Source organism: Oncorhynchus mykiss, chromosome 25, assembly GCF_013265735.2.
Source record: "Oncorhynchus mykiss isolate Arlee chromosome 25, USDA_OmykA_1.1, whole genome shotgun sequence".
NCBI lineage: Eukaryota > Metazoa > Chordata > Actinopteri > Salmoniformes > Salmonidae > Oncorhynchus > Oncorhynchus mykiss.
The window spans coordinates 11,043,632-11,066,059 of NC_048589.1; the positions used below are offsets into that span (position 1 = coordinate 11,043,632).

A 22,428-nucleotide genomic window follows, 5' to 3' on the forward strand; every position below is an offset into this window, starting at 1 on the left:
CTCGTTGTTCCATGAGGAAATGAAACGTAAACAAACGCCTCCGTGTTGTTAATCTGGTGCCGATAGCCAAAGGGTGTGAGAAAGGAAGAGGGGTGTGAAAAAGAGAAAGAGTGAAACATTTTATAAATGAACAGTTTTAAAAATGCTAAATTCCATTTCCTTGCCAAGGCAGTATACATTTGCCTAACTGTAAAACCACTACAGAGAAGTCTGGACTCTTCTTTTTCTATGGGGTGCAGATTATCTCTGTTTTATTTATTTCCTTCCTTCCCCTCTTCTCTCTATCTTACTCCATACACAGGTATAGGAGATGCCTGGGCGATGCTCCATCACTAAGATAATGTTCAGGAGAGCAGGTCCCGGTCTAGAGAACAGCTGGAATACAAGAGAGAGTGACAGAAATACGTCTGCTCCTCTAGAATCTCATACACACAGACACATTCCTCCGTTTTCAGTCAGAGAATAGCTTAGAGGCATGGGAGAGAGTGAGCGAGAAAGAGAGAGAGAGAAGGAGAGAGTGAGAGAGAAAGAGAGAGAAGCAGAGAGACCGACACAGACAGACAGAGAGAGATGGAGATGTATTATTCTCCTTTTCTCTCCTTTTCAGGATATTAGGAATCAGTGAAGCTTAACCATTTGCCATTAGTGTGTGTTTGTGAATTGACATCTGCAGGAGTGTGGAGTCAATAAGCTCTGTGCCTAGTGTGTATTATTCTCTGGCCTACAGGGAAAACAGCCTTTCCTACTGACAGAAATTTGAATTTTACAAAGAAAGAAAGAAAGAAAGAGAGATGAAACCTCTTTGAAAAAGAGGGAGAACATTCCCTCAGTCTTTTCATCTCCTGTCATCTGAAAAGTCAATCCCAGAGGAGAGGGACAAAGAAAGGTGCAGGATATTCTCTTTCTTTTTTAAAAATTCTCTCACTTCAGCTCTCGCTCATTCTCTCTTTCAATCGTTCTCTGGCTCTTTTTCTCTCTTTCCGCTGTACCACTCACAACCCCCTCTTTTCTTTGGATCTCAATCCATCTCCCATTTATCTTCCCCTCTTTCCTCCTCCTCTCTCTCTCCCCACCCTCCCCTGCGGTTAGTTATTGATGAAGTGATTTTCTGTGTTGCTGTGTTTCTCTCCTGTGGAGATGTTTGCATACACTGTGTGTGTGTGTGTGTGTGTGTCCGTGATAGAGCCCTTATCCAGTCTGGGGCAAGCCACCAGAGTCCTGCCCTTCACACTGGATCAATTAGTCTCACAGTCAAAAACACACGCAGGCACACACACACAGTCAAATCAAACTACCAATATCTTCTGTCTCTGATCGTGTTGATTGGTTATATTATGCAGAGTTAAATCATTATTGGCTGAGAGTGGGTGGAGCAGTCAACACAGGTCACGGTCACCGCACGCACGCACGCACACACACACACACACACACACACACACAGAGGATTATGTGTAGTTGTAGCCTGAGGCAGAAAGACTGTTAACCACATCCATCATAAATAACAAACATCACAAGCATAATGGAACGCTCTCGTACAGGAAACAGCTCCACTGCCACATACAGGAAATATGTACAGTGGGGCAAAAAAGTATTTAGTCAGCCACCAATTGTGCAAGTTCTCCCACTTAAAAAGATGAGAGCGGCCTGTGATTTTCATCATCGGTACACTGCAACTATGACAGACAAAATGAGAAGAAAAAAATCCAGAAAATCACATTGTAGGATTTTTAATGAATTTATTTGCAAATTCTGGAGGAAAATAAGTATTTGGTCACCTACAAACAAGCAAGATTTCTGGCTCTCACAGACCTTAAGAGGTTCCTCTGTCCCCCACTCATGACCTGTATTAATGGCACCTGTTTGAACTGTTATCAGTATAAAAGACACCTGTCCACAACCTCAAACAGTCACACTCCAAACTCCACTATGGCCAAGACCAAAGAGCTGTCAAAGGACACCAGAAACAAAATTGTAGTCCTGCACCAGGCTGGGAAGACTGAATCTGCAATAGGTAAGCAGCTTGGTTTGAGGAAATCAACTGTGGGAGCAATTATTAGGAAATGGAAGACATACAAGACCACTGATCATCTCCCTCGATCTGGGGCTCCACGCAAGATCTCACCCCGTCGGGTCAAAATGATCACAAGAACGGTGAGCAAAAATCCCAGAACCAGCATGACAATGATCCCTTTCAGCATGACAATGATCCCAAACACACCGCCCGGGCAACGAAGGAGTGGCTTCGTAAGAAGCATTTCAAGGTCCTGGAGTGGCCTAGCCAGTCTCCAGATCTCAACTCCATAGAAAATCTTTGGAGGGAGTTGAAAGTCCGTGTTGCCCAGCAACAGGCCCAAAACATCACTGCTCTAGTGGAGATCTGCATGGAGGAATGGGCCAAAATACCAGCAACAGTGTGTGAAAACCTTGTGAAGACTTACAGAAAACGTTTGACCTCTGTCATTGCCAACAAAGGGTATATAACAAAGTATTGAGATAAACTTTTGTTATTGACCAAATACTAATTTTCCATTTCATTTTCATTTTCATAAAAAATCCTACAATGTGATTTTCTGGAGAAAAAAAATCTCATTTTGTCTTGTCATAGTTGAAGTGTACCTATGATGAAAATTATAGGCCTCTCTCGTCTTTTTAAGTGGGAGAACTTGCACAATTGGTGGCTGACTAAATACTTTTTTGCCCCACTGTACATACTGTATGTACTACTACTACCCATAATAGCAGGTCTGCGTGTGTGGAAAGTAGAGGGCTTCTTGCATGGTTTCTTCCTCAGAGGCAGTAGAGAAGGCTGGAAATGGCCATTCATATCCAAGCCTGAGGAGCATTCACAATAGTAGTACTGATTCTGGGAGACTCTCCTTTCTGCTATACAGTCTTACCTCTTCAGGTAGTTGCCTAGCACTATGCCTACAAAATCAGCCAAAGAAACTGATATACAATTATAACCGTTTATGCCATCTGTTATGTAACCGTTTTAAGGCATTACCCAGCAAACAAGGACTTTAGGTGACATTCCCATTAGGTCCTTTTAAGGGTTTCGGGGAAATGTTATCTCACGGACATTCTGTGAACGTTCTGGGAACCATAAAACATGACGTTAGCCTGGCGTTAATTTTGACGCACGGGACATTCAATGACCACAAGGGGACATTTCATAGGGCTGGGACGTTCAACGTTGTAATTGTACGAATAGCAAAAAAGTGTGCCCTGTTTTTGGTAAACCCTTGGGTGCATATAAGTGTAAATGCAAATGTAAGCAAGGTTTGAAATGATTGTGTGTCAGTCAAACATTATATCTGTTTGGGCTTCTTGCGGTCAATTTGCTGTCAACAAATTATTCGTAATATGTTCCGGTCCCCGGACCATCCGCTCAAAAAATAAATCGTCCCGCGGCTGAATCTAGTTGATGATACCTGTCTTACTGTAGATATGGAGTTCTAGTCCGCCAAACTGTTGACGCCAAACCTACCGCTGGGATCCCATGTGGCTCAGTTTGTTGAGCATGGTGCTTACAATGCCAGGGTTGCGGGTTCAATTCCCAAGGGGAACCAGTATGAAAAAAAGTACAAAAATGTATCCCATTCTACTGTCATGACATTGGCCTGGGGGGTAGGTTTATGACAGTCATAAATACCTCATCCTCACTCTACCATACTGAGGTTACATTTGCAAAACCCTTGGTTAACATAGAGATTCTGGGAACATCAGTAGGTGGGGGGAAATTAACTATATTCTGGTAATCCGAACAATTGAACATATGTGGTGATACTTAATGAATATGATGTCAGTTCGGTTGTCATCTGAGACATTCTCATCAGTGATAAGATGACAAACTCTACAGTGGAAAGTCTACACATCAGAGTTATCGGATTCACATGGAATTGTTGTTCAATTTAAATGTTGGAATATGAAATTATTTGTGAGAGATGTGGGCTTTCATAAGATAGGGCTGCTCAATCAGTGGCCCGCCCTGTGAAGGGACATGGGCTATAAAACTTTTCAAACACGCCCTCCTCTCCTTTCCTATAAAAAACCTTGACGACAAGAGAACTTCCTGCTCCGGGGGTGTAGGACGACGGTCCTATGTCAGAATGGTTCAGATAATAACTACAGAACGAAGCCAAAATCAGGGTGAGCTTTGGTTGCGAATGGTATGAACTTTTAACTCTTATTCACTACAGAAGTGATACCTCTTAGCCGTTGAGTTAGCAACCGCAGCTGCAAACGTAGGTTAGGAAGGAACAGACAGAGTATACCTTCTACCACACAATGCCGTTACTACAACGTATCCAATTGACCACCAGAGACATTCTTCAAAGGACTCGGTTGGGCAACACGGCCTTCCATCTACCACCAACCTACCGAAGCGTAGCTCAGAGTAAATATTTATTGCATTTTCCTTTTCCAAGTGGGCGGTAATTTAGAATGCATAAGATACTGTATTTACGATAGCACAGCTTCTTCCCTTTGTTCCTCAGTCTTCCCGCTCTTTCACTCAAACCCAGACCCTTTTCTTTTGTGTAACAAGCGGTCATATCTGTTCCGCCCGCTAGGGACGTTTTCCTTTATGACGTAAATCGTAATCAAGTTATGATTCATTTTGTGTATGTGTAATTCTGTGTGATTAGTTAAGTATTTAGTAAATCAATAATTAAACTTTTCTTTTGATTACTGTCACCTTTCTTTTTGTAGCTGCTGCTTTTTTGGAATGATACTCGTTCTTTACAGAAGGTTCATTCACGGTAATTGATTTTAAGGGCTTTTTTGACATGGGGTTAATTCTGTGTAGCTTACTTTAGCTGATTCAAATTGTTAGCCAGGGTTCTTGCAGATACCAAGAATTTACAACTTTCAGATGAGACTGAAGTAAGATGACGATTGATATTGACTGCTATTGATGTAAAATATTACTAGGTCTTTAAGACTTTATTCGGAAGATAACAGCTCTATAAATATTATTTTGTGGTGCCCGACTCTCTAGTTAATTACATTTACAGGATTAGCTCAATCAGGTGATATTAATTGCGGAGAAATATTTTATAGAATAGCATGTCATATCACTTAATCCGGCATAGCCAAAGACACGACACTACTATAGGTCATTCTGGATAACATCGTCTGGTATTTGACTCAAATGTAAAAACAAATGGTGTGCGTGGCCATAGAGCTCTATTTTCACGTCATCCAACAACACTTAATGTAAAACGGCATTGGCACTTCAAATCAAATCAAACTTTATTTGCCACATGCGCCGAACACAACAAGTGTAGACTTTACTGTGAGACGCTTACTTACAATCCCTTAACCAACAGTGCAGTTCAAGAAAAATAAAATATTTACCAAGTAGACTAAAATAAAAAGTCATAATAAAAGTAACATAATAAGAATAACGAGACTACAAAAAGGGGGCACCGGTACCAAGTCAGTGTGCGGGAGTACAGGCTAGTTGTACATGTAGGTGGGGGCGAAGTGACTATGCATAGTGGGTAACAAACAGCGAGTAGCAGCAGTGTACAAGTAGACTTGGCGCTCTGGCACCACTTGCAGTGCGGTAGCAGAGAAAACAGTCTATAACTTGGGTGACTGGAGTCTCTGACAATTTTATGGGCTTTCCTGACACTGCCTATTATATAGGTCCTGGATGGCAGGAAGCTTGGAACCAGTGATGTACTGGGCCGTTTGCACTACCCTCTGTAGCGCCTTACGATCAGATGCCGAGCAGTTGCCACACCAGGCGGTGATGCAACCGGTCAGGATGCTTTCGATGGTGCTTTGGTCAGATGACATGAAAATATAGTTTTTTGGCCACGCACACCAGTTGTGGGTTTGGCGTCGAAATGAGAATACATGAGTAGAAAATAAGTCCATACCTAATGTAAAATATGCTGGTGGATCTTTGATGTTATGGGGCTATTTTTTTCCCACTTGCTTCCAAGGATCGTGAAGGATTCTGTATGGAAGAATGGTCTAAGATCACTAACAATGTGTTCTCAAACTCATAAAACATTTTAGAAAGAGGCTCGGTGCTGTTACCTCACAAGGTGAGGTATTGAAAGTTATTGAAAACAGAGATGTCAATCATTTTGACTCCTACTTTTTAGAAATAAAAAAATATTTTAACTAAATACGTTTCTCAGAGCAATTGTATCAGTTAGTATAAAATAATATAATTTCCCAATTTTTTTGGAGCATACAAGACCCAGTGTTTGATATTGTTGGTAGTTGAAGATATCCCTCTAGTGGTGTGGAGGCTGTGCTTTGGCAAAGTGGGTGGGGTTATATCCTTCCTGTTTGGCCCTGCCCGGGGGTGACCTTGGATGGGGCCACAGTGTCTCCTAACCCCTCCTGTCTCAGCCTCCAGTATTTATGCTGCAGAAGTTTATGTGTCGGGGGGCTAGGGTCAGTTTGTTATATCTGGAGTACTTCTCCTGTCCTATTCGGTGTCCTGTGTGAATTTAAGTGTGCTCTCTCTAATTCTCTCTTTCTCTCTTTCTTTCTCTCTCTCGGAGGACCTGAGCCCTAGGACCATACCTCAGGACTACCTGGCATGATGACTCCTTGCTGTCCCCAGTCCACCTGGCCGTGCTGCTGCTCCAGTTTCAACTGTTCTGCCTTATTATTATTGGACCATGCTGGTCATTTATGAACATTTGAACATCTTGGCCATGTTCTGTTATAATCTCCACCCGGCACAGCCAGAAGAGGACTGGCCACCCCTCATAGCCTGGTTCCTCTCTAGGTTAATTCCTAGGTTTTGACATTTCTAGGGAGTTTTTCCTAGCCACCGTGCTTCTACACCTGCATTGCTAGCTGTTTGGGGTTTTAGGCTGGGTTTCTGTGTAGCACTTTGAGATATCAGCTGATGTACGAAGGGCTATATAAATAAATTTGATTTGATTAGATTTGAACTATTTATTTAATACAGTAATTTTTGCTAATCTTCATCAAGGGTGTCAATAATTATGGACGTCACTGTATATGGTTCTTCTGTAGGATTCAAGTAATAGAAATGGAATGTGGGTTTTAAGGTGAGGTACAGTTCTGTAGGTGTGACACTGTTCAGCTAAAATAGTGTAAAAATTACAGTTGAAGTTGGAAGTTTACATACACTAGGTTGGAGTCAATAAAACTTGTTTTTTAACCACTCCACAAATGTATTGTTAACAAACTATAGTTTTAGCAAGTCGGTTAGGACATCTACTTTGTGCATGACACAAGTAATTTTTCCAACAATTGTTTACAGACAGATTATTTAACTTATAATTCACTGTATCACAATTCCAGTGGGTCAGAAGTTTACATACACTAAGTTGACTGTGCCTTTAAACAGCTTGGAATTCCAGAAAATTAGGTCATGGCTTTAGAAGCTTCTGATAGGCTAATTGATATACTTTCAATCAATTGGAGGTGTACCTGTGGATGTATTTCAAGGCCTACCTTCAAAATCAGTGCCTCTTTGCTTGACATCATGGGACACTCAAAATAAATCACCTCCACAAGTCTGTTTCAAATGCCTGAAGGTACCACGTTCATCTGTACAAACAATAGTACGCAAGTATAAACACCATGGGACCACGCAGCCGTCATACCGCTCAGGAAGGAGATTTGTTCCGTCTCCTAGAGATGAATGTACTTTGGTGCGAAAAGTGCAAGTCAACCCCAGAACAACAGCAAAGGAACTTGTGAAGATGCTGGAGGAAACAGGTACAAAAGTATCTATATCCACAGTAAAACAAGTTCTATATAACCTGAAAGGCTGCTAAGCAGGAAGAAGCCACTGCTCCAAAACCGCCATAAAAAAGCCAGACTATGGTTTGCAACTGCACATGAGGACAAAGATCATACTTTTTGGAGAAATGTCCTCTGGTCTAATGAAACAAAAATAGAACTGTGTGGCCATAATGACCATCGTTATGTTTGGAGGAAAAATGGGGAGGCTTGCAAGCCGAAGAACACCATCCCAACCGTGAAGCACGCGGGTGGCAGCATCATGTTGCCTTGAAAGACATGAAGTAGCTTTTCAGACCTTTTGCCTCAGATTTGGCTTCGTTTGTCATGCTTCAGGTAGCAAGAAGCACATCTAGGGCCTTGATGATCGACGGTAAATGAGTTGCTACTGGTCGGACCGCAGCACTACCTGCACTCCATCGTGTGACTGAAAGGCGGTTAAGACAGCAGCCAGTCTTTTACTTGAGAATGGCCCATCGCTCTGGGCTGGCACTGAACAGATTGTAAAGACGATTCACACAGCCAAAAAAGGTGGATACTTCTGGGCAGGACTGAGCTGCATGTACACCCACAAGATTAAGAGTATGGGAGGTACAAGGTGAGTATGTGGCCAGTGGATTATTTTTCCAGTATGTGTGCTTGAACTCCCTTAACTTTCCCTGACATATTTGCACCAGTATCATAGCCTTGACCATGTCAGTCTGCTATGTCAATGACATGCCTTTCCAATGCACTCAAAATCATTTCAGAAATGTCACTGCCTGTCGTTCCAGCAAAGTCTTTAAATTCAAGAAAACGTTCAATTATTCCCCATTCACCTGCTCCCTGAACTTTATCTCTGTGTACATATCCCACCAATAATACATTTAGCTCAGCATGAGAAATGTCTGGAGGTACATCACAAATAACCGAGTAATAGATTGCATCTTCTCTGTCATAAAGTATTGAGTAATAGATTGCATCTTCTCTGTCATAAAGTATTGAGTAATAGATTGCATCTTCTCTGTCATAAAGTATTGAGTAATAGATTGCATCTTCTCTTTCATAAAGTATTGAGTAATAGATTGCATCTTCTCTTTCATAAAGTATTGAGTAATAGATTGCATCTTCTCTTTCATAAAGTATTGAGTAATAGATTGCATCTTCTCTGTCATAAAGTATTGAGTAATAGATTGCATCTTCTCTTTCATAAAGTATTGAGTAATAGATTGCATCTTCTCTTTCATAAAGTATTGAGTAATAGATTGCATCTTCTCTTTCATAAAGTATTGAGTAATAGATTGCATCTTCTCTGTCATAAAGTATTGAGTAATAGATTGCATCTTCTCTGTCATAAAGTATTGAGTAATAGATTGCATCTTCTCTGTCATAAAGTATTGAGTAATAGATTGCATCTTCTCTTTCATAAAGTATTGAGTAATAGATTGCATCTTCTCTTTCATAAAGTATTGAGTAATAGATTGCATCTTCTCTTTCATAAAGTATTGAGTAATAGATTGCATCTTCTCTGTCATAAAGTATTGAGTAATAGATTGCATCTTCTCTTTCATAAAGTATTGAGTAATAGATTGCATCTTCTCTTTCATAAAGTATTGAGTAATAGATTGCATCTTCTCTTTCATAAAGTATTGAGTAATAGATTGCATCTTCTCTGTCATAAAGTATTGAGTAATAGATTGCATCTTCTCTGTCATAAAGTATTGAGTAATAGATTGCATCTTCTCTTTCATAAAGTATTGAGTAATAGATTGCATCTTCTCTTTCATTAAGTATTGAGTAATAGATTGCATCTTCTCTTTCATAAAGTATTGAGTAATAGATTGCATCTTCTCTTTCATTAAGTATTGAGTAATAGATTGCATCTTCTCTTTCATAAAGTATTGAGTAATAGATTGCATCTTCTCTTTCATAAAGTATTGAGTAATAGATTGCATCTTCTCTTTCATTAAGTATTGAGTAATAGATTGCATCTTCTCTTTCATAAAGTATTGAGTAATAGATTGCATCTTCTCTTTCATTAAGTATTGAGTAATAGATTGCATCTTCTCTTTCATAAAGTATTGAGTAATAGATTGCATCTTCTCTTTCATAAAGTATTGAGTAATAGATTGCATCTTCTCTTTCATAAAGTACTGTTTTCAAAAACCCTTTGACCACATATTCCTATGAAGTCGTTTTGTCTCTCAGGGCTGAGGTAATGAGTCAGTCGTGCTCCATTCTTTTTGTCCCAGACTTTCTGTAAGTGCTCACGTAATAGCGGGTCATAATTTGACAACAGTTCCAGTAAGCCTAGGTAATGTCCATTATGCGCATCATCAAGACTGAGTGATTTCCCCCGGAATGGCAGATTCGTAGATGCTAAATACTCACATCCAAAATACTTTCTAGAAGTCTCTTTTTTTATACATTTCTGGCTGGATTTGTTTCTGCAGCTGACTGTCTATACCTGTAGCTGTTGTTACGGTTTGCTGCAGATATGTCCATTTCCAGAAACACTTCTTGTGAGACACACCATCCTCATGCTCTGGTAGTTTGTCATACATTCTCCGCCATTTTCCTGATGATATCTTACAGCCATCCTTACTATTCAGAGAACTGGATGATGGTGAACTTTGCACATGAGAAAAAAAGAACACATGGAATGCAATATAATGCCTTGATACTCTTGCTATAAATAAGCCAGTCTCTCTGCACCTTTTCTCTTCCGTTTGCTGACTTACTGTCAAATCAAATCAAAGTGTCTATGTCACGTGCGCTGACCTTACAGTGAAATGCTTACTTACAGATATCTACATGTACATACTACCTCAATCAGCCTGACTAACAGGTGCCTGTATATAGCCTCGCTACTGTTATTTTTCACTGTCTTTTTACTGTTGTTTTGTTGGCACACAATACAAATAGTCCGGGTAGCCATTTGATGACCTGTTCAGGAGTCTTATGGCTTGGGGATAAAAACTGTTGAGAAGCCTTTTTGTCCTAGACTTGGCACTCCAGTACTGCTTACCATGCGGTATCAGAGAGAACAGTCTACGACTGGGGAGGGATAGGTTGTTATTCTGGCACCACCCGGCCAGGTCTCTGACTTCCTCCCTATAGGCTGTCTCGTCATTGTTGGTGATCAGTTCTACCACTGTTGTGTCGTCTGCAAACTTAATGATGGTGTTGTAGTCATGCCTGGCCATGCAGTCTTGGGTGAACAGGGAGCACAGGAGAGGGCGGGGGGGCTCCAGGATCTGGGGTGGGCCGTCAGGAAGTCCAGGATCCAGTTGCAGAGGGAGGTGTTTAGTCCCAGGATCCTTAGCTTAGTGATGAGCTTTGAGGGTACCATGGTGCTGAACGCTGAGCTATAGTCAATGAATAGCATTCTCACGTAGTTGTTCCTTTTGTTCAGTTGGGAAAGGGAAGTGCGGAGTGCAATAGAGATTGCGTCATCTGTGAGATTGCATTGTCCTGCAAATAGCTGGGGAATGGCTGCCTTCTGAGTCTGGGGGCATGATTTTATACAGTTCTGTCTCCTCAACACACCTGTTGGCTAGTCTGCGAACAATAGCTTCTCTTTCATGGTCTTGTACTTTCTCTGGCCACAGTGCTGGATCATCTAAAACCTCATCTTCCTCACTTCGAATCTGTCCATACTCTTCCTTTCCCTTATTACTTGCTTGTTCAGTCTCTTCTGTCACTCCTTCAATGGTACTGTTGCTACTCTTTAAAACTTCTTAGGGCTGCAATCCCGTTAACGGGATGATATGACAACTGCCAGTGAAAGTGTAGGGCGCCAAATTCAAAACAACAGAAATCTCATAATTAAAATTCCTCAAACATACATGTATCTTATACCGTTTTAAAGGTAATCTTGCTGTTAATTTCAAATAGGCTTTACAGCGAAAGCACCACAAACAATTATGTTAGGTCACCACCCAGCCAAAGAGAGGAGTCACAAAAAGCACAAATAGAGATAAAATGAATCCCTAACCTTTGATGAGCTTCATCAGATGACACTCATAGGACTTTATGTTACACAATACATGTGTGTTTTGTTTGATAAAGTTCATATTTATATAAAAAAATCTGAGTTTACATATGTTCACTAGTACCAAAAACATCCAGTGATTTTGCATAGCCACATCGATTCAACAGAAATACTCATCATAAATGTAGATGATAATACAAGTTATACACATGGAATTATAAATATATCTCTCCTTAATGCAACCGCTGTGTCAGATTTCAAAAAAACTTTACGGAAAAAGCAAACCATGCAATAATCTGAGACGGCGCTAAGAACAATAATAAAATTAGCCGCCATGTTGGAGTCAACAGAAACCAGAAATCACATTATAGATATTCCCTTACCTTTGATGATCTTCATCAAAATGCACTCCCGGGAATCCCAGTTCCACAATAAATGCTTGATTTTTTCAATAATGTCCATTATTTATGTCCAAGTAGCTATTTTTGTTAGCGCGTTATGTACACATATCCAAACGCTCGTGCAGGTTGAGCATTACTTCGGACAAAAATTTCAAAAAGTTATATTACAGGTCGAAGAATCATTTAAAAATAAGTATAGAATCAATCATTAGGGTGTTGTTATCATAAATCTTCAATAAAGTTCCAACCGGAGAATTCCTTTGTGTCTAGAGGAGCAATGGAACACAGGTCGATATCATGTGGAATGCACGTGATCAGGAAATGTCTCTCTGCCAGTAAGCTGACTCATTCAGCTGTTATTCAGTCCCACAACACAGTAGAAGCATCATTCAAGTTTCTAAAGATGGTTGACATCTAGTGGAAGCCCTAGGATAGTGCAACTTCATTCATATCCCACTGTGAATTCAATACGGCCTGGGTTGAAACCTCAGATTTCTCACTTCCTGTTTGGATTTCTTCTCTGGTTTTTGCCTGCCATATGACTTCTGTCACTCACAGACATCATTCAGTGTGTTTTCTATCCAATACTAATAATAATATGCATATATTAGCAACTGAGACTGAGGAGCAGGCCGTTTACTCTGGGCACCTTTCATCCAAGCTACTCAATACGGCCCCTGCAGCCATAAGAAGTTAACTCCTCTTCCTCTTCCCTGCTCTCCACTGCATCAGAGTCTGTCTGACAGCTTTCTGCTGAGATTCTGCCAACATGGGGCGCTCTGGGCACTAGGAAGTGAGTAAACAAAGGGAATTTTAGGTTTAATGTTCGCTCCTTCAAAAGGTTACGATTCTAAAAATGTACTACTGAAATAAAATACTTTTTGAATAGTATACATAACAAATAGAATACGCATTTAAGAGTGTCTAAGTCATCATGTGCCTAATTTTTCAATAAAAAATGGTCTAGTTATGTTGCTGCTGCTACAAAACAACTGCCTCACCTCCAAGGTCCGCTGTTTCAACTTCATGTAGTAGACACACGTTGGGATCTTTGTCTACAGCAGCAGTAGTAGTATTAGTAGTAGTAGTAGTAGTAGTAGTAGTAGTATCATCTACAGTATGGATAGGTAGGCTACATGTTAGGTTTTAATTTTAGTCTAGCTAGCTAACAAATATCACGCAAATATTGGGGAATACAGTTGTAATATCTAAATAATAGCTAATTTGTTAGCCATAGCTGGTAGTGGTAGCTCGTCATCATCATGTTAATAATTACTGCTCTGACCGAGCCAAGTGAGTCCATGGTAGGTAGCTAGCAAGCTAGCTATATTGGCTAGCTAGGCTACTCAATTCAGCAGGCCGTCTGCACCGACTTACATTTCAAATCCTTCAAATCCTCGTCATTTTTTTCCAGAATATGTCTGTATCTGTCTCTGTTTCCTTTATTTCTTTTTCTGGAAACCCGATTTCGTTTTTGAGGGGGGCATAGTGGTTATCTCTCGTGAATTCTTAGGATACATGCCGGAGCAACTGTCAGATCAGGCGTATTTTTTTCCCTCCTCGTGGAGAATGGACCAAACCACGTGCATTAATGGGCCCTTGACCATGACAGAACGTTCTAAGAGTGTCTGATAACCGTCCTTGGGGATATCCTGGAACAAACATTCAGAGGACCAATGAAAAAGCGTTCTACTGAATGTCCTATAAAACATCCATGGGGACATCCCTGGGACAAACCGGGGAACCAGACAAAAACCTCCATGCGACCATGATACAACATCCTGACGACTTAGGCGACCATTTCGTGATGTTCCGGGGATGTCCTCATGGCTACATTCTTGCAGGGAATGTAGCCATGACAGAGTTGAAGTGAGTTTAAGCGGAAACCCTCCACATCAGTAAGTGATTAAGAAGCACAGTTGCACAATACATTAGCTACTAGAGTACCACTACAGTTTATTATGCGTTGAGCATTAGGTAACATTGTCTGGCAGCGGCCACGTTATCTAAGGCTCAATTTATGAATAAACATTAGGAAGTGGAGGCAATGTTCCATTCACAGCCTTGAGCAGTAACAATGACGTTAGCAGCACAGAAGAGGCTACATGTACGGCACAGAAAACACACTGCTCGAAAATTATTCATTCAGCTTAATCACATGAAATGGTTTGCCCATTTTCTCCCGTAATCAAAGCCGATGAGCTTGAAAAACATAGATTTAATAGCAGAGACAATTACCCCAAATAATAGGGAATGACTTGAAAAGGCAAATTATTCTCCAAAACTCTGAGACTGGTAGGGGTGTGTGGGGAAAGTAGTCATCAGAATAAGCAGGAGTGTGGAAATCAAATAGAGACGGTTTAAATTAGCATAACATGAGCTTGTTTAGTGTTAAGCATAGTTAACGCCTCACATCTAGTCCACCCGTTAGCCACTTAGCATTGCCAATGCTCCTGCTGCAGCCAAAACAGTAGGACCAAGCCTCACAGCTACACAGCTCTGGTGGAGAACATAACTTTGTTCAGTTAGAATGTAATTGAAATGAACTAAAGTTTCAGGACACTATAGAATTCTGGAACACATTATCTTAAACAACATTAGCATTGTAGCTAAGGCACAAAAGACAGTTTACACTAAAGATGATGGGACAAAGACAATATTCAAGAGATTTGAATGTTGGAGTATATTCAGTTGTAGCCGCAAACACTGGGGCATAAAATGGGGCATGAAATGTGGTTTAACCCATTTATGTTGCATAACATAGTGTTTTGTCAACAATTCAAATGACCTTATTTTTAGTCCAACATATGTTTTACTGACAGCAACTGCCTTCCTTTTTAACAATATATTTACATATTCCTACTCTTCAAGGTCTCTACTAACAGGAATGCTACAGAAGGATAGAACATACATATTCTGCTGTTCCTAATAGTTTTAGCAAATTCATGAAATTGAAAGAAAAGTCAATATATTATCAGAAAACTGAAATCGTCTTCCATCTTTCGCCCCCAGAAATGTTCATTAGCATTTCTGGTTCCATCCATTTCTTTCATCTGAGCTACACTGTGTGGTAAGTCTATTTCGTTTCATTGTATGTTTTCAGAACCAATCAATACTGTACCTCACAAGACTAGCTTAGATGCATGCGTCATTTCCAACATTTAAATACTTATTGTATGTAGAAGTTTCTAAATACACAAACGTGGGCCTTAAAAAAAAAAAAATCTGACCTCACTACTATGTGTGATATGGGTAGAGTCGCAGATTGTTTAGCTGTTTGGAGTTTGTGTAGGGTTGTCTAGACAAGAGATACACTCCACAAGTTACTAAAATATGTTAAGAATCTATTTCAAAAGGGTACTTTGATAGGGCTCTGGTCAAAATAAGTACACTATATAGGGAATATGGTGCCATTTGGGATGCTGGGTAGGAATCAGTGACACGTTCAGGGGATGCCATGGTGACATTACCAGTGGGTGCCAAGGTTATTACTCCCAAGGTGTTGACATAGCAAAGATCCCAGGAGGATGTGGAGCTACCACAGAACAGATCAACATTCAGCTTAATCACATGAAATGTTTTGCCCATTTTCTCCAGTAATCATGGGATACAAAATGTATTTGTCAACATATGAAAACAAGGAACTCCTTACTGTAAAACTTTCTCTGCTAAATCTAACGAGGCCCTGCTGTAAATCAAGCAGACAACAACAGACGATCAACACCAATTCGCTAGGGATATTAGATCCAACGTGGATCCAGGTACAACGGTCTTCACTGGTAACAAATGAGACACAAAATATTCTGGACATTCCTCGCAAACACATTTGTCCCCCAGCACTTTGGCTGTTGTTGCATTGCATGCGCCATCACAACAGCTGTTTGTCACTTGGCTGACATTCAGAAAATTCCTTCCTGGATCAGATGATGATGATGATGATGTATCCCGGCGTAGTTAAACAGCTGTATTATGCATAAATATTGAAGAGCCACGTTAATGACACTATCGATTTAGGTTTGAAGTATCAAGGTAAGGTGACTCTTTCGGGTTAGAAGCATTTGATGTTTCAATCGCATTTATTATTTGGGATTTGTGTGACCATGAAAACTGTTTTCAACCCATAATATTAGGAGACACTAAATGTTACACAGTTACACTGCAGTTCTAAGATCTCTATACAAAAAACTGTCCGACAGCTAGATCCAGAATTCTTACAGGGTTGAAGTTCAATCTCTAATTGAACTGATTAATGCTTAATATATGATATAACGAACGCAGCCATAAATGCAAGGACGGAAAAGGTATGTTTTATGTCACACAATTTTGGACAAATCAGTCAAGACACCAACCACGATAAAGGGTTTTAAACATAGGTTTTAAACTCGAGAATTGTATTGACGATAGCTATGTTCCCGCCTTATATCTTAAGAATGTAATAACATTCAAAAAAAAAAATATTATTATCAATGACTTATCAACAGCTGTAACAAGTTGTCCAGTGTAGGAGATCCTCACGGGTACCCTAGTTTATAGAAAGACCCTTAATACTGTGTGTCATATGGTCTGATCATTATGATCAGGCTAAGTCACAGGTTGAGCAATGAAACGCCCCTGGGTCCTCAGCCCTAACGCAAACCCTTACCACCGACTGTTAACTGACATGCTTCACTTGTGAGCTTATTACTCACCCCAATGTAATGTCTGTGTTTGTTCCAGATCATTGTGCCCAGGGTCATGCGCCCATCTTCAACAAGGCCCTCTTCAACAAGACTTGAGAATAACCCTGAACCCTAACCCTATCCCCAACTCTAACCCAAACCTTCTAACCCTCGACCCCAAACCCTGTTTAATAAATATACTTTGCACTACAACTTACACTTCATCTATTTCCCTCTGGACATGGAAACAAGATTAGGAACTCAAACAATCTTTAGTCTGTTACGTCCTCTGTGTAAAAATGATCAGATATTTTGTGGGCTAGCTACGTCTACTAGAATGTATTTTATATATATATATATATATATGCTAATGCCCTGGGCCCAGTTTTTTCAAATAATTTAATCCAGATCAAAATGATCCTGTGTTGTCTCAATCCTGTTCCCCCTTTTCATTTTATTTCCCCCCTTCATTTTTAGAAAGATAGAGAGAGAATACTTCAACCGAGTGTCATTGGATATAGCATGATCTTGGTTGTAGCATCTGATGTGATATGTTAGAGATTTGGTCAAAATATGCCAAGCTGCCAAAAGGCAGCTGCGTCTTTTGTGACTCCCACCAACACAGAAACAAACCAGCCCTGCGTATTGTTCCAGACTTGCCACACCAGTTGCCAACTAACAAAAGCACCGTCTGGCTTTTTCTTTTTTTTTACACGTTTTCCCGAGAGCATCCGTACAGTCAGTATGCTTACAAATGACACAAAGAAAGATACATAAAAGTGTGTGATCTCTGAGCAATCCGAAATCAGGCTCTGATGAAGGCAAGGCATCTGAAGCCGAAACGCAAGCCTGTCTGTTTGGTCCCGTGAAAACACAAAGATCAATGCAGACACAGAGCGCTCCCTTTAGGGATAGTCACATGTGGAAGTGTCCTGGGCTAAGGACAGCTTTTTTTGGATGATCAAGTGCGTCAGTCGATTGATTGATTCCCCTTTTTGTTCAAGCTGGGCTGAAGTGCGTTTGGATATGCTTTCATTGTATGAATTCCTCTGTGTGTTTAATGTCTGGTAGAGACTGAAACAGTGTAACCATGCAATACGGAGCAGAGTGTATCATGGGTCACTCGATGACATTGGCTACAACACACAGACTTACCACCTTTATTGACTTTACACAACATGTCATTTCTGACATTCACACACCCACCTGTAAGGCTCCAGGGTGATGGTGCCATAAGCCAGTGCTCTGTCCCATTGGGCCAGGTTGATGCAGGCGTCCAGGGCTAAGTCAGTCACCCTGAGACGGTACACATTACCATCAGGGACTGCGGGGACAGCGCCACCCATTGGAGCCAGCAGAGAACTACACTCTTGTAAGAGCTCTTCCCAGTCTGGAGACGGAGTTAAGGGTACACCAGGAGGAGAGGGAGGAGAGGGAGAAAGAGAGAGCGGGAGGAAAGGGAGAAAGAGAGAGCGGGAGGAGAGGGAGAAAGAGAGAGCGGGAGGAGAGGGAGAAAGAGAGAGCGGGAGGAGAGGGAGAAAGAGAGAGCGGGAGGAGAGGGAGAAAGAGAGAGCGGGAGGAGAGGGAGAAAGAGAGAGCGGGAGGAGAGGGAGAAAGAGAGAGCGGGAAGAGAGGGAGAAAGAGAGCGGGAGGAGAGGGAGAAAGAGAGAGCGGTAGGAGAGAGAGAAAGAGAGAGAGGGAGGAGAGGAAGGATGAGAGAGCGGGAGGAGAGGGAGAAAGAGAGAGCGGGAGGAGAGGGAGAAAGAGAGAGCGGGAGGAGAGGGAGAAAGAGAGAGCGGGAGGAGAGGGAGAAAGAGCACTAGAGTGACAGAGATAATTATGACTGGACTAAAATAGAGAGCATAAAATGGACAGATGAGATGTGGTGTGTGTGTGTGTGCGAGCGCATATTTGTTTAATCATACATTTTAACGTTGTGACATATTGGTCATGGGTGATTCCTGTGTAAAGGATACCACCATGTGTCTGTAGGTTCTCCAACCTGGGGATGGCTTCTCTCAGGGGGGTCCAGGCCTCCTCCTCCCCACACAGCATCATAGGGTCCTGGCCATGGAGAGAGGAGGAGAGAGGGTCAGGGACCATATAGTTACAGTACATGCTATTAGCATCATGAGACAATTAGTGTTTGTATTTGTATTTATTAGGGATCCCCAGGGCAGCAGCTAGTCTTCCTGGGGTCCAAACACATTAAAACACTTACATTACATATAAAACAAAATATAAAACATTATTACACCACTACATCCCCACAATACACGATGTATAATACCACCATACAACGATATTACAATGTATATGTGTCTGTACTTGTGTGTCTCTTCACAGTCCCCGCTGTTCCATAAGGTGTATTTTGACCTGTTTTTTCCATCTGATTCTACTTCTTGCATCAGTTACCTGATGTGGAATAGAGTTCCATGTAGTCATGGCTCTATGTAGTACTGTGCACCTCCTATTCTGGACTTGGGGATTGTGAAGAGACCGCTGGTGGCATTTCTTGTGGGGTATGCATGGGTGTACAATGCTGTGGGTTATTAGTTTACACAGACAGCTCGTTACATTCAGCTTGTCAACACTTCTTACAAAAATAAGCAGTGATGACAATCTCTCTTCCACTTTGAGCCATGAGAGATTGAAACGCATATCATTAATGTTAGCTCTCCGTGTACTTTTAAGTGCCATGCCCTGTTCTGAACCAACTGCAATTTTCCTGCAAAGTCCCTCTTTGTGGCACCTGACCACACTACTGAACAGTAGTCAAGGTGCGACAAAACTAGGCCTGTAGGACCTGCCTTGTTGATAGTGTTGTTTAGATGGCAGAGCAGTTCTCCCCATCAACATGTTTTGACCATGACAGTCACCTCAACTTGCTCAATGTCCACATTATTCATTACGAGATGTAGTTGAGGTTTAGGGTTTAGTGAATGATTTGTCCCAAATACAATGCTTTTAGTTTTAGAAATATTTAGGACTAACTTATTCCTTGCCACCATACCGAAACTACCTGCAGCTCTTTGTTAAGTGTTGCAGTCATGTCAGTTGCTGTAGTAGCTGACGTGTATAGTGTTGAGTCATCCGCATACATAGACACACTGGCTTTACACAAAACCAGTGGCAATTTGTTAATAAAGATTGAAAAAAGTAAGGGTCCTAAACAGCTACCCTGGGGAATTCCTGATTCTACCTGGACTTTGTTGGAAAGGCTTCCATTAAATAACACCCTCTGTGTTCTGTTATCTTTACTCTTTATCTACAATATATCAGGGGGTATAAAGCCATAACACATACGTTTTTCCAACAGCAGACTATGATCGAAAATGTCAAAAGCCGCACTGAAGTCTAACAAAACACTCATTCTATCATCAATTTCTCTCAGCCAATCATTAGTCATTTGTGTAAGTGCTGTGCTTGTTGAATGTCCTTCCCTATAAGCATGCTGAAAGTCTGTTGATCATTTGTTTACTGTAAAATAGCATTGTATCTGGTCAAACACAATTTTTCCAGAAGTTTACTAATGGTTGTTACCAGGCTGATTGTTTTTCTATTTGAGCCAGTAAAGGGGGCTTTACTATTCTTGGGTAGCGGAATGACTTTTTCTTCCCTCCAGGCCTGAGGGCACACACACTTTCTAGTGGGCTTAAATTGGAGACGTTGACGAAAGGCTAGCTGCTTATAAATGTCTTATAAACATAAACATGATCAAAACACTAAACACTCAGCGTGCTTCTTCAGAACTTTTGACTATATATAATCTATTACTATAAACTATTTACTACTATTTAAGAATGTCCAGATAGCAGTCCCCTGTGGCACTCAAGGTTGACAGACTTAGTAACATTTATTTTGTTTTGTTTTATGTGGTCAAATGGGTCTTGAAGGACAACATGAAAATGGAAAATGCTAAACAATTCTGCAAACAATTGTGGACTAATGGAAAACACTGGCTGTATGTTAACTTGGAGCCCATGTTTGGCTGAGAGCTCACGGCAGCTTGTCATCACCACCATACACTGCAGGCAGAACGCATCTTCGCCTATTTCTCTTCATCTTCCCTGTCTGTCTCTCTCTCCCTCTATCCTTCCCACTCTCTACTTCTTCCTCAAACCCGAGGCTGTCAGCAAGGTGTCAAAGAACCAGAACCACAATACTGACTGACTATCTGTGGTCACGGCGAACCCAAGCAATCTGTGTGTGTGGTGTGTTTAAAGCTGCTCTAGGCCTGCTAGTGTAAAGAGGACAATAACAGACACTGACAGCCACAGTCAGAACCGGGCACCGTGGAGCTGCTTCATATTAAATGATCATCTGGGTTTTAGAGCTCTTTCCATGGTATGGGGGTGACTCCCTACGTTATGGGGATGATGGCTGAGGCAGACTAACACTACAGTCTCAGTTGGACCAAATATTGAGAAGGTTTTGGTATTTGGGAATGGGGCACTGGCGGTCATGAAATGTTTAATTAATCATGTTCAGCATCTCCAGGTCTCCACGCATACAAGCCGCTGATGGGCTTTTTGATAAAAGGAAATGTGAGAGACTGTTGCTCTGCATCTACTGCAACGAGTTCAGTACAGATTTCCAGGAGCCTGCCTCACCGTCGTCAATTCCATAACATATATACATTTTTTTTAAATTTAAGTTTCATAATATCCAGGATTTATTTTAGGCAGGTCTAAAGAAATATTATGATATGAAGAAAATGTATTTCAGAAGAACAGAATATGAGTTGGCCTACTGTATGGCTATGTTGAGTGTAAAAGTGACCATTTGAAACAGGTCCTATACTAGATTTAAAGTCATTTGGCAACTTCAGTTGTGAACAACACACACCTTAGAATGCCTTAGAAATCAAAACATACATGGGCTGCATGATGCCACTATAGGCTATTGATGATTTGACAAAGGCACAACAAAAAAATCTGGAACTAGGTTCCTTGCGTCGGGCTACACACCCTGTTCTCTCATCAAGTGATCATATTTTCACCCATCGGACTATAGGCAAATGACATTTTCTTTACTAATATGTAACATTGGTTTAGATTTAGATAGGTCCATTGTCAAATGGGCAGGAACAGAAGCATGTTATCTGTATGCACTCCTATAGCGAACGGAGGCCACTGCCCCTCTGGTTCATTTCCTACTTACGTAGGCTTTAAACCTCTTCACAACAGTATCTCGGACCTGCCTGGTGTGTTCCTTGTTCTTCATGATGCTCTCTGCGCTTTTGACGGACCTCTGAGACTATCACAGTGCAGGTGCATTTATACGGAGACTTGATTACACACAGGTGGATTGTATTTATCCTCATTAGTCATTTAGGTCAACATTGGATCATTCAGAGATCCTCACTGAACTTCTGGAGAGAGTTTGCTGCACTGAATGTAATAATAATAATTTTGCACTCCCAATTTTTCAGTTTTTGATTTGTTAAAAAAGTTTGAAATATCCAATAAATGTCGTTCCACTTCATGATTGTGTTCCACTTGTTGTTGATTCTTCACAAAAAAATACAGTTTTATATCTTTATGTTTGAAACCTGAAATGTGGCAAAAGGTCGCAAAGTTCAAGGGGGCCGAATACTTTCGCAAGGCACTGTAAATACAGTATGTCGGCCTATGAATTATGACAATCA

The 22,428-nt window shown here is 41.0% G+C and overlaps 1 protein-coding gene across 1 annotated transcript in view; it reads right to left on the reverse strand.

The window, feature by feature from the left end:
* The window catches only part of smyd3 (SET and MYND domain containing 3), a 193,234-nt gene that overhangs the window by 21,907 nt on the left and 148,899 nt on the right, over positions 1 to 22,428 (reverse strand). The window contains exons 9-10 of the mRNA XM_036962694.1: positions 18,755 to 18,842; positions 17,985 to 18,168 (exon numbers count right to left, since the gene is read on the reverse strand). Of these exons, the coding sequence (XP_036818589.1) occupies positions 17,985 to 18,168; positions 18,755 to 18,842 (272 nt within the window). The remainder of the gene's footprint in view (positions 1 to 17,984; positions 18,169 to 18,754; positions 18,843 to 22,428) is intronic.